This window comes from Aquarana catesbeiana, linkage group LG02, assembly GCF_042186555.1.
Source record: "Aquarana catesbeiana isolate 2022-GZ linkage group LG02, ASM4218655v1, whole genome shotgun sequence".
Taxonomy (NCBI): Eukaryota; Metazoa; Chordata; class Amphibia; order Anura; family Ranidae; genus Aquarana; species Aquarana catesbeiana.
Genome location: NC_133325.1, coordinates 743,829,623 through 743,845,065, shown reverse-complemented (window position 1 = coordinate 743,845,065; position 15,443 = coordinate 743,829,623). Strand labels below are relative to the sequence as shown.

Below are 15,443 nucleotides of genomic sequence, written 5' to 3'. Positions count from 1 at the left end.
TAACTAGATATCCACTTAAGCATATTTAGTTTTGTAGATGCTTAGATAGCTATGTTCAGATTATATACTGCAGAAGTGAGCTCAGATAGGAAATGATACCCAAGTATCTATCGTGTGACAAAGGCTATATTTGGCTGATGATGTGTGTGTAAACCATACAATTCAGGTTGCACTGGGATAAAGCCAAAATCATCTATCTGGGTGGCTTTGCCACAGGATGTAGCTTTCTGCTGAGACTTTGAGGGTAGAGTTCACAGAAAACCACTTATGACAACACGTAGACGGTGGCTAAAGCATGTGACTGATTTGTCCCTGAATGACCACAGTCACTGTAATTGTTTGTTATGTTCACAGCTGTATTCCATACAGGAATTCGTAGGTTAACTATGGACTGCCATAAGTAGTTCCCCATTCAGCCTATTATTTAGGTATATCTGGGTGACTGGTTCAGAAACTGTTCTTCCTCAAGGTTTTAACTGTAGAGATATATTTCAGAAATGCTCAATGTGTTTACTGTCGATAAATCTCTCCTGAGCTCCCTATCATATGGATAACAGGCAAAAAAAAAAACCTCACGTTTGGCTGATTATCTACTCATCCTTGTCAGTCCTACCATGGATGATCGGCTTTTGAGCAGTCTTAGGGAATTTCAGTAATGTAAGGGTTGCCTTTGTCATCTCTTGCGCCACATTCAGATGTTACAAGGTGTGGTGGGCTTGTGGGTAAGTGCAGCATGGTGCGGTGGCAGAAAACACTCAGTCCAAGTGCAGAGCAATAGGAATATATTTTAAATGAAGTTTGGCAACAAGCCCGACGGGAAGGCAACCTGACCCGGAGCCCTCACATATGTAACAGCCATGTGCCAATAGCAGAAGGTCTCAGGTGTGCTGACAGCATCCGTCTCAAGGAGCAGAATGTGGCTTGGCCAAGTGGAGAGGCTTCCAGGAAGGATTCCCTGCACTTTCCCTACTCCTCTGGAATGTTTCCCTGACACTAAGCACTATCCATGACAGACGAGTGAGCTGCCCCTACTCTAGCCACACACGAAATGAACGCCAAGCCCAGAAGCCACGCCAGGGTCTTAACCACTTGAGCCCCGGACCATTATGCTGCCTAAGGACCAGAGGTCTTTTTCCAATTTGGCACTGCGTCGCTTTAACTGCTAATTGCGCGGTCATGCAATGCTGTACCCAAACGAAATTTGCGTCCTTTTCTTCCCACAAATAGAGCTTTCTTTTGATGGTATTTGATCACCTCTGCGGTTTTTATTTTTTGCGCTATAAACGGAAAAAGACCGAAAATTTTGAAAAAAAATGATATTTTCTACTTTTTGTTATAAAAAAAATCCAATAAACTAAATTTTAGTCATACATTTAGGCCAAAATGTATTCGGCCACATGTCTTTGGTAAAAAAAATGTCAATAAGCGTATATTTATTGGTTTGCGCAAAAGTTATAGCGTCTACAAACTAGGGTACATTTTCTGGAATTTACACAGCTTTTAGTTTATGACTGCCTATGTCATTTCTTGAGGTGCTAAAATGGCAGGGCAGTACAAAACCCCCCCAAATGACCCCATTTTGGAAAGTAGACACCCCAAGGAAATTGCTGAGAGGCATGTTGAACCCATTGAATATTTATTTTTTTTGTCCCAAGTGATTGAAAAATGACAAAAAAAAAAAAAATATTTACAAAAAGTCGTCACTAAATGATATATTGCTCACACAGGCCATGGGCCTATGTGGAATTGCACCCCAAAATACATTTAGCTGCTTCTCCTGAGTACGGGGATACCACATGTGTGGGACTTTTTGGGAGCCTAGCCGCGTACGGGGCCCCGAAAACCAATCACCGCCTTCAGGATTTCTAAGGGTGTAAATTTTTGCTTTCACTCTTCACTGCCTATCACAGTTTCGGAGGCCATGGAATGCCCAGGTGGCACAAAACCCCCCAAAATGACCCCATTTTGGAAAGTAGACACCCCAAGCTATTTGCTGAGAGGCATATTGAGTCCATGGAATATTTTATATTTTGACACAAGTTGCGGGAAAGTGACACTTTTTTTTTTTTTTTTTTTTTTTTTTCATAAAGTTGTCACTAAATGATATATTGCTCACACAGGCCATGGGCATATGTGGAATTGCACCCCAAAATACATTTAGCTGCTTCTCCTGAGTACGGGGATACCACATGTGTGGGACTTTTTGGGAGCCTAGCCGCGTACTGGACCCCGAAAACCAATCACTGCCTTCAGGATTTCTAAGGGTGAAAATTTTTGATTTCACTCTTTACTACCTATCACAGTTTCGGAGGCCATGGAGTGCCCAGGTGGCACAAAACCCCCCCAAATGACCCCATTTTGGAAAGTAGACACCCCAAGCTATTTGCTGAAAGGCATGGTGAGTATTTTGCAGCTCTCATTTGTTTTTGAAAATGAAGAAAGACAAGAAAAAACATTTTTTTTTTTTCTTTTTTCAATTTTCAAAACTTTGTGACAAAAAGTGAGGTCTGCAAAATACTCACTATACCTCTCAGCAAATAGCTTGGGGTGTCTACTTTCCAAAATGGGGTCATTTGGGGGGGTTTTGTGCCACCTGGGCATTCCATGGCCTCCGAAACTGTGATAGGCAGTGAAGAGTGAAATCAAAAATTCACGCCCTTAGAAAGCCTGAAGGCGGTGCTTGGTTTTCGGGGTCCCGTACGCGGCTAGGCTCCCAAAAAGTCTCACACATGTGGTATCCCCGTACTCAGGAGAAGCAGCAGAATGTATTTTGGGGTGTAATTTCACATATTTCCATGGCATGTTTGAGCAATATATCATTTAGTGACAACTTTGTGCAAAAAAAAAAAAAAAAAAAAAAATTTGTCTCTTTCCCGCAACTTGTGTCGCAATATAAAATATTCCATGGACTCGACATGCCTCTCAGCAAATAGCTTGGGGTGTCTACTTTCCAAAATGGGGTCATTTGGGGGGGTTTTGAACTGTCCTGGCATTTTATGCACAACATTTAGAAGCTTATGTCACACATCACCCACTCTTCTAACCACTTGAAGACAAAGCCCTTTCTGACACTTATTGTTTACATGAAAAAGTTTTTTTTTTTTGCAAAAAAATTACTTTGAACCCCCAAACATTATATATTTTTTTAAAGCAAATGCCCTACAGATTAAAATGGTGGGTGTTTCATTTTTTTTTTTCACACAGTAATTGCGCAGCGATTTTTCAAACGCATTTTTTGGGGAAAAAACACACTTTTTTTAATTTTAATGCACTAAAACACGCTATATTGCCCAAATGTTTGATGAAATAAAAAAGATGATCTTAGGCCGAGTACATGGATACCAAACATGACATGCTTTAAAATTGCGCACAAACGTGCAGTGGCAACAAAATAAAAGCCTTCAAAAGCCTTTACAGGTTACCACTTTAGATTTACAGAGGAGGTCTACTGGAAAAATTACTGCACTCGATCTGGCCTTCGCGGTGATACCTCACATGCATGGTGCAATTGCTGTTTATGTTTGACGACAGACGGCCGCTTGCGTTCGCCTTAGCACGAGAGCAGGGGGCGACAGGGGTGTTTTTTTTTTTTTTTTTTTTTCTTTATTATTTTTTTGCTTTTTTAATCTTACTTTTAAACTGTTCCTTTCATATTTTTTTTTTTTATCATTTTTATTGTTATCTCGGGGAATGTAAATATCCCCTATGATAGCAATAGGTAGTGACAGGTACTCTTTTTTGAAAAAATTGTGGTCTATTAGACCCTAGATCTCTCCTCTGCCCTCAAAGCATCTGACCACACCAAGATCGGTGTGATAAAATGCTTCCCCAATTTCCCAATGGCGCTATTTACATCCGGCGAAATCTAAGTCATGAAATACTCGTAGCTTCCGGTTTCTTAGGCCATAGAGATGTTTGGAGCCACTCTGGTCTCTGATCAGCTCTATGGTCAGCTGGCTGAATCACCGGCTGCATTCTCAGGTTCCCTGTTGAGACAGGAGAGCCAGAGAAAAACACGGAAGACGGTGGGGGGCATTCCCTCCCACGGCTTGTAAAAGCAGTCTAGAGGCTAATTAGCCGCTAGGATTGCTTTTACATGAAAGCCGACCGCTGGCTGAAAAGAATGATACCAAGATGATACCTAAACCTGCAGGCATCATTCTGGTATAACCACTCAAAGTCGTGAATGGCGTACCTGAAGACAAAAAAATGGTTAACAATGGTTAACAATAAAGCACAGTAAAGTGTAAATAATTACACACCTGAAAAACAAACATGATAAAACATAATAACAATAACAATAACAATAAAACATTGCAGAATAGAATACAGTAAAAAAGAGCAGAACAATAGAGAGAGAGAATAGAGAGAGAGAGAACAATAAAACAACAACTATTTTTTTTTATTTCATATTTTTTTTTTTTTTTACACTTTTTTTGTAACTAACTTTTATAACGGTAACCGGTTCCAGGTTCGGGTCTCTCAAAATGCGATGGCATCTTGGGAGACCCTGTGAAAGTGTGCCTAGTCTGTGCAATGCTGTACCCTACGCTAATACTCAACTAGTGAATGGTAGCGTTCAAAACATTCACCAATGCAAAGACCAGGATTGTCAGGACAGGAGGGACAATAATAGCGGGTGTCACGCCTATATCCGCGCTTGCTGCAGACACAACATCTTTTTTGGGGGGGTTCGTTGGGTAGGGGTACTCGGGAGGACATAAAAATGCCTCTCATGCAGCCGACTGCATTTGGTTGGGGATGTGAATGGGGGAAGTACGGGCGCTGCAGAAGCGGTGGGTTCCCAATTAGGATTGGCGAATGCAGCAGGAAGGGCACTATGGGCACGACGGGCCTGTGTTTGTCTTCTTGGTGGCAGCGGGACACTACTTGTGCTTGCCACCTCACCAGCTTGAACTGCACTTATGGGACTCGCCACGTCACCAAGTGTTACTGCAGTGCTGGTTTGACTACGACCGGGGTGTACTAGGCCGCTGGCGCTTGCCAGTTCACCAAAACGCTACCAAAAAACGTTAGCGATCGCAGGGATCAGGCCTGACTCTGCGAACGCTGCAGTTATGCGTTTAGTGTTTTGTAAGTGTCAGTGATCGATCAATACTGCACTTGGGTGGGCTGGGCCGGGCCGGGCGGAGGGGCAAAACGCAGGTGCTAGGAGGTATCTGGGCTGATCCCGCTAACACTGTGTTTTTGGGAACCCTAAACTGCTGGTGACGCTAGTATAGATCTGATCGGATCAGATATTGATGCGATCAGATACTATACCACTAAGGGAGGTGTACGGTGCGTGCGTGGGTGTTAGCGGTACTGGCGCTAATCTGACGCTGCCTGGGGCTGGTGCTTGCCAGTTCACCAAAACGCTACAAAAAAAACTGTTAGCGATCGCAGGGATCAGGCCTGACTCTGCGAACGCTGCAGTTATGCGTTTAGTGTTTTGTAAGTGTCAGTGATCGATCGATACTACACTTGGGTGGGCTGGGCTGGGCCGGGCGGAGGGGCAAAACGCAGGTGCTAGCAGGTATCTGGGCTGATTCCGCTAACACTGCGTTTTTGGGAACCCTAAACTGCTGGGGACGCTAGTATAGATCTGATCGGATCAGATATTGATCCGTTCAGATACTATACCACTAAGGGAGGCGTATGCTGCGTGCGTGGGTGTTAGCGGTACTGGCGCTAACCTGACGCCTGGGGCTGGTGCTTGCCAGTTCACCAAAATGCTACCAAAAAAACTGTTAGCGATCGCAGGGATCAGGCCTGACTCTGCGAACGCTGCAGTTATGCGTTTAGTGTTTTGTAAGTGACAGTGATCGATCGATACTGCACTTGGGTGGGCTGGGCGGAGGCACAAAACGCAGGTGCTAGCAGGTATCTGGGCTGATCCCGCTAACACTGCGTTTTTGGGAACCCTAAACTGCTGGGGACGCTAGTATAGATCTGATCGGATCAGATATTGATCCGATCAGATACTATACCACTAAGGGAGGCGTATGCTGCGTGCGTGGGTGTTAGCGGTACTGGCGCTAATCTGACGCTGCCTGGGGCGACGCATATCACCGCCGGGCGATCAGGGGGCTAAACCTTTATTTGGTAATAAACGGCGGGTGCCCTGACACTATAAAAAATAAACGAACTAACCAGCGTCATCCGTAACGGTTATACGGTGATCAGTGGTGAAAGGGTTAACTAGGGGGCAATCAAGGGGTTAAAACATTTATTAGGTAGTATATGGGGGTCCCTGACGCTATAAAACGCTGACGGCGAACCTAAATATTTACCTCACTAACTAGCATCACCAGCGACACTAATACAGCGATCAGAAAAATGATCGCTTAGTGACACTGGTGACAGGGGGTGTGCAAGGGGTTAAAACTTTATTAGGGGGGGTTAGGGGGGTACCCTAGACCTAAAGGGGGGTAATACTCACTGTCCCAACACTGTAACTGTCACAAACTGACACCATGCAGTAATCAGAAAAAAAAAAAAAAAAAAAAAACTGCTGGTGTCAGTTTGTGACAGGGGGGGGGGGGGTGATTGGGGGGGGATCGGGGGGCGATCGGGGGGGGGATCGGGGTGTTTTGTGTGCCTGGCATGTTCTACTGTGTGTGTGTGTGTTGGTGCACTCACATAGATGTCTTCTCTCCTCGGGCCGGAACGGAAAATACCGACCCGAGGGGAGATGACATCACTTCCTTTGCTGCTGTTTAGCATACAGCAGCAAAGGAGTGTTTTCATTGGCCGGCGGCGATCGCGAGGGGGGGGCCACGAACGGATGGTCTCCCCCTCATCACCGATCGCCGCTGGACAAAAGACGACCGCCTCGGGCACCGGGGGGGGGTCCGATCGGACCCCCCACCCGCGGAAGGCAAATCACGTACCCTGTACGTGATTTTGCCTGTCCGTGCCACTTTGCCGACGTACATCGGCGTGAGGCGGTCGTCAAGTGGTTAAAGTATAACTAAAGGCAAAAGCTCCCCAATAGGCCACGATGGAAAAAAAATAACCAACATGGATTATAACCCTCCCTTACTCTATCAAAAAAAAAAAAAGTTTGTCTAAAGTTCTACTTTAAGTAGACACTTCCTGACCTAAGATGGTCACAACAGTCATATGGGGTGCCAACATCCAATTGTATAGCTGCCCCGATGACCGGGATACCATACAGGAACTAGGTTCCTTCAAACTTCCTCTCACTCTGCAATGCTGCTGCGGTTGAGCACCATCTGCAATGGAGAAAATAGACTTTAACTGCCTATAGGCTGACATTTCACCTCAAAATAGGATTCTTGATGTGTGGTAAGGATGTGAATGGATGGGAACCAGTCACTTCTGAACAGTCCAGAAAGTTTATTTAGACCAAAAGTATCACAGACACCAAATACTGCTTCTAATCAAACAGAAAGGCATACAGGAAAAGAACCTTTAGGCTGGAACAGCACCTTGTATTCTTCCATCTATAATCAATTGCAGCCCTACATTCACTAAACAAGGCCACCAGCCTTCCTGCAGTATTTAATCATCACCTTGCTCTTTGTAACACTCTCTGACGGACCAAGTTCCTCTGTGGTGCTCCATTCCAGACTTCCACTTGACTCCTTACGGGCAAACACCTCCGGCAAGACAATGCATCTTCTGTCCTCCCTACACGTTTCTCTGTTTGTAACGCATCATGCAGCTAGACTTCATCTTCTGCAATAAGCCAGACTGAATGTAATCTTGAAGCTTTATTGACAAAAACAGGGTGGGGTGAAGCAATTGGGAAAAAATAAGATGAGAAATATATACAATCAATGTATGACACATACAAAAACACAGCACATAACTAGGTTGCAGATGACAATAAGTCCATGCTCACCAGTGATGCTGCCTGTAGATGATGTAGGCTTAGTCAACAAACAGGTGCTACAGGAAAGATGGTTGTTTTTTTCTCCCTCAGTTTCTAAGATCGAGTCTGAGCTCCCAAGATGCACAAGTTTCCTTTTCTCAGAATGAGGGATGATGGGAGCTCTTATTAAAGCTAAACAGTCTTTAGCTACTGTAAAACAGTCAATTTATTCCGGGGGCCCCATCTACTGGCCACATTTATTATTGCAGGGAGAACAAACATAAGGAACTTCTCTGCTGAAAGCAGAACAGTGCAAACTTTAGACGTCAGGTATGGGCCTACCTTTCTCCAGGCACATGTATTCTCCCCAGGCAGCAGTCCTGGAAGGTCAGGGAACAGCTACACACCTGTCCTGCCCAGTCACAGACTGGGAGGCAAAAGCTATCGATACACACTCTCCCCAAATCAATTGTATTGGTTCATTCCTGCTTAGGGCAGGGTGGCTACACTTAGTAGATTATATAAAATTACAGCACGTCTTCAAGGAGGTAAATGGATGGTACTGTAAGCAACACCAAATTTAGACCTGGAGAAGAAAAATGGACTAAAGGGTAAAAACGGGAGAGGAAAGGGTTAAGACGTGAGGTTGAGAAGCTGAGGTTCTACCTGACTAGCGACTGAAGGTCAGATAGGAAGAAGCCTCAAGGTCCTGTGAGAATTCAAGATAGTTCAGGAACAGATAGAACTTTTTCCACAGAAATCCAGTTTATAATTTTTACTTGCCTACTACTTTCAGTAGGTTGCCCTCATCTTTTTTGCCATAGTGGCTCCTCTACTCCCTGCTGTGCCACATTGCATTGTGCTATTTACCTTCAGCTTGGCTGCATCTGTATGTAACCGCAGACAAGGACTAAAAATAAGAAATTTATCTGCTCCACATACATCAATGTTTGACTCAATCTTCAGGTTCACTTGAAGAAAGAATGGAACCACCACCAAAAATGAAATAAAATGCTGGTATTCTGGTCTCCTATGGCCTCATACCTTTAAATACCTTCCCTTTTTGTGATTCATCAGTGATTACTGTCTACGGTGGTTTCCAAAGAAGTTCATAAACTGAAACTGAGCTGAAAGGAAGCACAAACCACAAACATTACTATTTCTTCCCAAGAAAGTCCTTCATTCTGTAAGCAGCTGAGAACATTTGTCTGGTTATAATAATATCCTCACCCAAATTCACCTTTCAGTCTTGCATACTTTTCCTCTTCCCCTATCGGATTATTATTTTAGGTTTAGCTTGGGTCTCTAGTAAGAAATCAAAGGAAGCGTGGCCTAGATTGATCAAACGGATGGAAGAAGATTCTGTTCAGGAATGCTCATCCGGATTTATACTGAAATGAAAATATCTTCTCAAGTTCCATAGCAAACCGACATCAGCTGCTGATGACCCTGGGAAGATGGTATAGCCACCCTCTATATAATTGCTTCTCAAAAATAAAATCTGGTTACAAGGAAGGGTCACGCATGGGAATATTCCTTTAGAATTTAGTGAGTTTTATCCATACAGACTTTACCTTTGAAAAAACAGAATTGAGCATTGTAGATGTTGACATCTGTATAACTCAAGGGATCAGTGGCAAAGCAACATTTCAGCTGTGGGCTCTAATGAATCAAGTAACCTACTGGCTTTTAGTTTATTGGGACTGCAGATGTGAGATTTTCTAACAATGTTTCCTCTTCAAAACTGTTGACTTTTCTACTGAAGACCCTCCAATCTGACCTGTAGGCAGGTGCAGTCTAATTTCTCCAATGCAGGTGGTCCTTAACTTCCAGCGGCATTGCAGAGGGAGGGGAAGTCGAGAGTAACATGGTTCCTCTATGGTTTCCTGGGTCACTAGGTGAGCTAGCCGATTGGATCCTGCCACCCCCATGTGACTCTGGTGGCTAACTTGGGTCAGGCAGGATCTATTTAGGTGATAGGAAACTCACTTTTTGACTTGTACCTGCAGGAAAGCCTATAATAAGGCTTACCTGTGGGTACAGTGAATATCTCCCAAACTTGCACTGTTTAGGAAATATTCGCACTGCATGCAGCCAATAATGTCACCAGCACATGCGCTCTGAAGGTCCGGCGTACTGTGCCGGACCTTCAGAGCTTGTGCCGTAAACAACATCGCGGCTCCGGCCACTCATGAACCTGGAAGGAAGACCTGGTGAAGATGGAAGACCTGTCAGCAGTGACAGCTCGCCGCTTAAGGGCTTTGTTTTAAGGTAAGTCACGCATACTGTGCTAGTATGCGATGTATACTAGCACATTATGATATTGCAGGGGATTTTTTTTTTAATCTGCGGTTTGCTCCCTTGGCTCCCAGGTTTGACGCGCATTTCGCACATAGGTAGGTGCTGTAATAGTGAGACACGTCTCTGGAGGAACGAGAACAAGATTCGCAGCAGACAGCATTGTTATCAGTCCTGGGGGAGGGGAGTGTTAAATGTAGTATCAGATTTAGAACCACTAACAAACTGAAGATAAACTCCAGCTTACACTTTATAATTATTTACAGCAGTTTGTGTTCCATTTGGGATAAAGGTTTTGCATGAATAAGTAAAAGCTGATCATTGCAATCACCCCTGCGAGTTTTAAGTGGTTTGTCTCATCCATGTAAACTGATACATTTTGCTGAAGAGTTTGTGCTGTGAAAACAACAGACTTGCTGGCTGTATCAATAGATAGATAGAAATTGAAGAAAGAAAGCTTAAAAAAAATGAATGCAGCCATTCCATCTAAGAATTAGTAAGCTGCGTCTTTTGGTCCATTTCAGGTCCAAATTCAGCCAAAAATTCAGGCTGAAATTGGACCTGAAATGGTGAATGGGGATGCACTGGACTCCTGCTGTGAGCCAGAGCACGCTGCAGTGTAAACCCAGCCTAATACTGCTTAAGGCTGGGTTCACACCTCTGACGGATGTGGCTCTCAGCAGGGGTCCTGTGCACCCCTGTTCTCCTTTTCAGGGATGAATCAGGGCTTAATTTTTGCCTGAATTTGGCCCTGAAACAGAGCCAAAGACACGCAGCGTTCCTGCGCAAGCCGCTCCGCAGCCGCAACGGAAATATGTGAGCCGGTCACAATCTCCCATCATGCGAAAAACCCGCATCCAATTCACAAAGGTGTGAATCCAACCTTAGTTTGTTAAAGGTTATATGAGAATATTGTAATTGGGTTTATGTGTACTTTAAAATGACAGATATAACACAAAACATATGTATATACCGTATTTATCGGCGTATAACACGCGCCGGCGTATAACACGCACCCCAAGTTTAGGAGGGAATTTTAAGGGAAAAACTTTTAGGAGGGAAGTTTAAGGGAAAAAAACTTACATTTAAATGCCCATCAATGCAGCCTTATCAGTGTCCATCTGCAGCCTTGTCAGTGTCATTGAAGCCTTCTCAGTGCAGCCTTGTCAGTGCAGCCTTGCCCCAGTGCAGCCTTGCAGCCATGTCAGTGCAGCCTTGTTAGTGCAGCCTTCCCCAGTGTCCATTGCAGCCTTGTCCCAGTGCAACCTTGTCAGTGCAGCCTTGTTAGTGCAGCCTTCCCCAGTGTCCATTGCAGCCTTGTCAGTGCAGCCTTGCCCCAGTGCAGCCTTGCACAGATTTAAATATGGCGCCGCGGAGGGACTCGGCGGAGCAAAGCGAGCGCCACCGAGATCGCAGGGACTAGGCAGAGCCGAGATACACGTAGCCGAGTGTACTCGGCTCTTCTCGGCTCTGCTCACAGTCACGCCCAGTCCCGCCCTATGATGGACATAACACAGGTCCAATGGCGGGACTGGGTGTGACTGTGAGCGGAGCTATGTGTATCTCGGCGCGATCGCTCCGCTCACAATCAGCGGAGATCGGCGGGGGATCGGCATATAACACGCACCCACGATTTCCCCCTGATTTTAAGGGGTAAAAAGTGCGTGTTATACGCCGATAAATACGGTAGTTTATTAACAGCTTAACCGATATAACAGAACTTATATCCAGAAAATGCAGTATAATATTGGTTCAAATGTATTTTGATATTGGTCCTCTAGCTGTGACTCAGTGGGGCTGTTCTGGATATTTTATAGATAGCCAACTCCTAGCCTCATATTGATTAGTGGTTCCAAATTAATAATAACTAGTGCAATAGGAAACATACATAGATAAGATACATACAAAGATACACTCAGCATCTTTCCAAAATAATTGTTCTGTTTTATTTGTTGCAATTGAAGATCTTTATACACATGGTTACGTACGTATCACATTAATATTACATTTGTGCTTTTATGGTAACAAAGGGCGTAACATAGGCAGGCTAATTCTAATCAGGACTCAAAAGAATGCAAACCTGTAATAAAAACATTATTAGTGCCGTGTGCACAGTAATACATAGGCAAACATACAAAATAAAATACAATAATATACAGAACTTACAAATTTCCTTTACAGGGGCTTTGTTGAACCTTTGCCAAGAGACCACTGCTTGCACACAGGGAGCAAGGGTCCTCATCTGCACCATGCTGGCAGGGAACAGGCTTTTCTACTCAGGCTAAGACTTTACACTTAGAATGTATTTAACTTATTTAGACTGCAAATACTGTATAAAGTTAGAAAGAAACACTACACACAAACACGGAAAAAGGCAAAACAAAAAATTCAGACTCTTTATTTTTCTAAATATCACAGACATCCAAGTTGTGTCTAACAAAATGATCAGCAAAGTTCACTGGCAGTTATTATTTCACTGAGCTCCATTCATAATAACAAGGAAATCTGAACTGTAGTTGGCAAGGAAGTGTTTGCACATAGACAGGTGATGTGTGTAATCCCCAGCTCTCTTGCCAGCCTGGCATCCAACAGCCAGCAGATTCCTCTGTGCAAGTGGCTGACAACATGTTGCTCCCCCTCGTCAGTGTACAAACACAACATCTGCCTGACTTTGTTTTTCCCCTTTTTTTTTTCTCTCCCGGCCAGGATTTATGTGGGCACCATTCATGTGATACCCTGGGAATGGCAGACGTGGGGACCGTATGCTCGCCGGAGCGCAGCTGTGCGGTAATTGAAGATGACGGCCTCCATGCAGCTTTCACCGTCGCTCATGAAATTGGTATGTAGTGCTGTTTCTGTTCTCCGGCCAAATCAAACACTTTAAACAGCTGCATTAGTAACCCAAATACCCGTCAATGAAATCCAGGCCTCCATGTTACTGCTGTTAAAGGGAGGATTAACCTATACACCTGGGGTTATTTAGAACACAATTTCATGTCATCGGCTGGATGTGCACAACGGCTTTATGACATGCAGAGAAAAAAGAAGATAGGCTGTTATATGTGAATACGCTTTATAGTTAAATGGCTGCTAAATGTGCTACATCATTTAATAAATGAGTTTATGTGAAAGAGATTTAATAACATTTGTGGATAAATGCAAAATCATTGTATTAGGCCTCATGCACACGGGCAGAAAAAATGCTGCTGTTAGAGGCATGTGACTTTTTTTTTTTGGGAAGTTTGCCAGGTTCTGGCAGAAAAATGACAGCATATTTTTACATACTTATGTACATGAGGCCTTATAAAACCAAAAGACATTTAAAAAGAACCAGTCCCAATTCGGCTTGTTTAAAGAGTATTTATACCCAAAAAATACACATGTATTATATAGCAGCTTACCGGTCCTTAAATGATGCTTGCATTTGTTTTATTTTTTCAAGTGTTTTACTTTTATTTTACCAGTAGGGCTCTTTCACACGGAGGATCTGTATGTCCGTTATTCATCCTTCCGTTTTCGGGTGAAAAACGGACATACATGTATCCCTATGGAGCATCGGATGTCAGCGGTGACATGTCCGCTGACATCCGACCCGCTCCGATCCGAAAAGTGTAACGGAGGAAAACCCTACTTTTACATCCGTTTTCGGATTGGATCGGGTGACGACGGACCCCATGGTCCATCATCATCCGATCCCCCATAGGGGAGAGCGCCGCTCTGACAGGCAGCGACGGAACTGTCATCTTCCTGCTCAAGCGGGTGTTCACGGGGCGGATCATCACTGATCCGCCCCGTGTGAAAGAGCCCTACACTTCCTGTAATAGGGTGAAAACAGCCAGTAGCACTTTCAGTCCTAGGCGGACAACAGCTAGCAACACTTCCTGTCCTAGGGTGACAGCAGCCAGTAATGCCTCCTGTCCTAGGGCGACAACAGCCAGGAAAAATTCCTGTCCTAGGGCGACAACAGCCAGGAACGCTTCCTGTCCTAGGGTGACAACAGCCAGTAACGCTTCCTGTCCTAGGGCAACAACAGCCAGTAACTCTTCCTGTCTTAAGGTGACAACAGCCAGTAACGCTTCCTGTCCTAGGGTGAGAACAGCCAGTAATGCTTCCTGCTCTAGGGTGACAACGGCCAGTAACGCTTCCTGTCCTAGGGTGACAACAGCCAGTAACGCTTCCTGTCCTAGGGTGACAGCAGCCAGTAATGCCTCCTGTCCTAGGGCGACAACAGCCAGGAAAAATTCCTGTCCTAGGGCGACAACAGCCAGGAACAATTCCTGTCCTAGAGCGACAACAGCCAGGAACAATTCCTGTCCTAGGGAGACAACAGCCAGGAACACTTCCTGTTCTAGGGTGACAACAGCCTGTAACACTTCCTGTCCTAGGGTGACAACAGCCAGTAATGCTTCCTGTCCTAGGGTGACAACAGCCAGTAACGCTTCCTGTCCTAGGGCAACAACAGCCAGTAACGCTTCCTGTCTTAAGGTGACAACAGCCAGTAACGCTTCCTGTCCTAGGGTGACAACAGCCAGTAACGCTTCCTGTCCTAGGGTGACAACAGCCAGTAATGCTTCCTGTCCTAGGGTGAGAACAGCCAGTAATGCTTCCTGCTCTAGGGTGACAACAGCCAGTAATGCTTCCTGTCCTAGGGTGACAACAGCCAGTAATGCTTCCTGCTCTAGGGTGACAACAGCCAGTAACGCATCCTGTCCTGGGGTGACAACAGCCACTAATGATTCCTGTCCTAGGGCGACAACAGCCACTAATGCTTCCTGTCCTAGGGTGACAACAGGCAGTAATGCTTCCTGTCCTAGGGCGACAACAGGCAGTAATGCTTCCTGTCCTAGGGTGACAACAGCCAGTAACGCTTCCTGTCCTAGGGCGACAACAGCCAGTAACGCTTCCTGTTCTAGGGCGACAAGAGCCAGTAACACTTCCTGTCTTGGACTGACAACAGCCTGTAATGCTTCCTGTCCTAGGGCGACAACAGGCAGTAATGCTTCCTGTCCTAGGGCGACAACAGCCAGTAACGCTTCCTGTCCTAGGGCGACAACAGCCAGTAACGCTTCCTGTCCTAGGGCGACAACAGCCAGTAATGCTTCCTGTCCTAAGGTGACAAGTCAACAGCCAGTAACGCTTCCTGTCCTAGGGTGACAACAGCCAGAATGCTTCCTGTCCTAGGGTGACAAAAGCCAGTAACGCTTCCTGTCCTAGGGTGACAACAGCCAGTAACGCTTCCTGTCTTAAGGTGACAGCAGCCAGTAACGCTTCCTGTCCTAGGGTGACAACAGCCAGTAATGCTTCC

At 45.0% G+C, this 15,443-nt stretch overlaps 1 protein-coding gene across 1 annotated transcript in view; it reads left to right on the top strand.

Annotated features, from left to right (window-relative positions):
* Positions 1 to 15,443, top strand: part of ADAMTS5 (ADAM metallopeptidase with thrombospondin type 1 motif 5) — a 181,238-nt gene that overhangs the window by 33,436 nt on the left and 132,359 nt on the right. Inside the window, exon 2 of the mRNA XM_073617089.1 lies at positions 12,845 to 12,977. Within this exon, the coding sequence (XP_073473190.1) occupies positions 12,845 to 12,977 (133 nt within the window). The remainder of the gene's footprint in view (positions 1 to 12,844; positions 12,978 to 15,443) is intronic.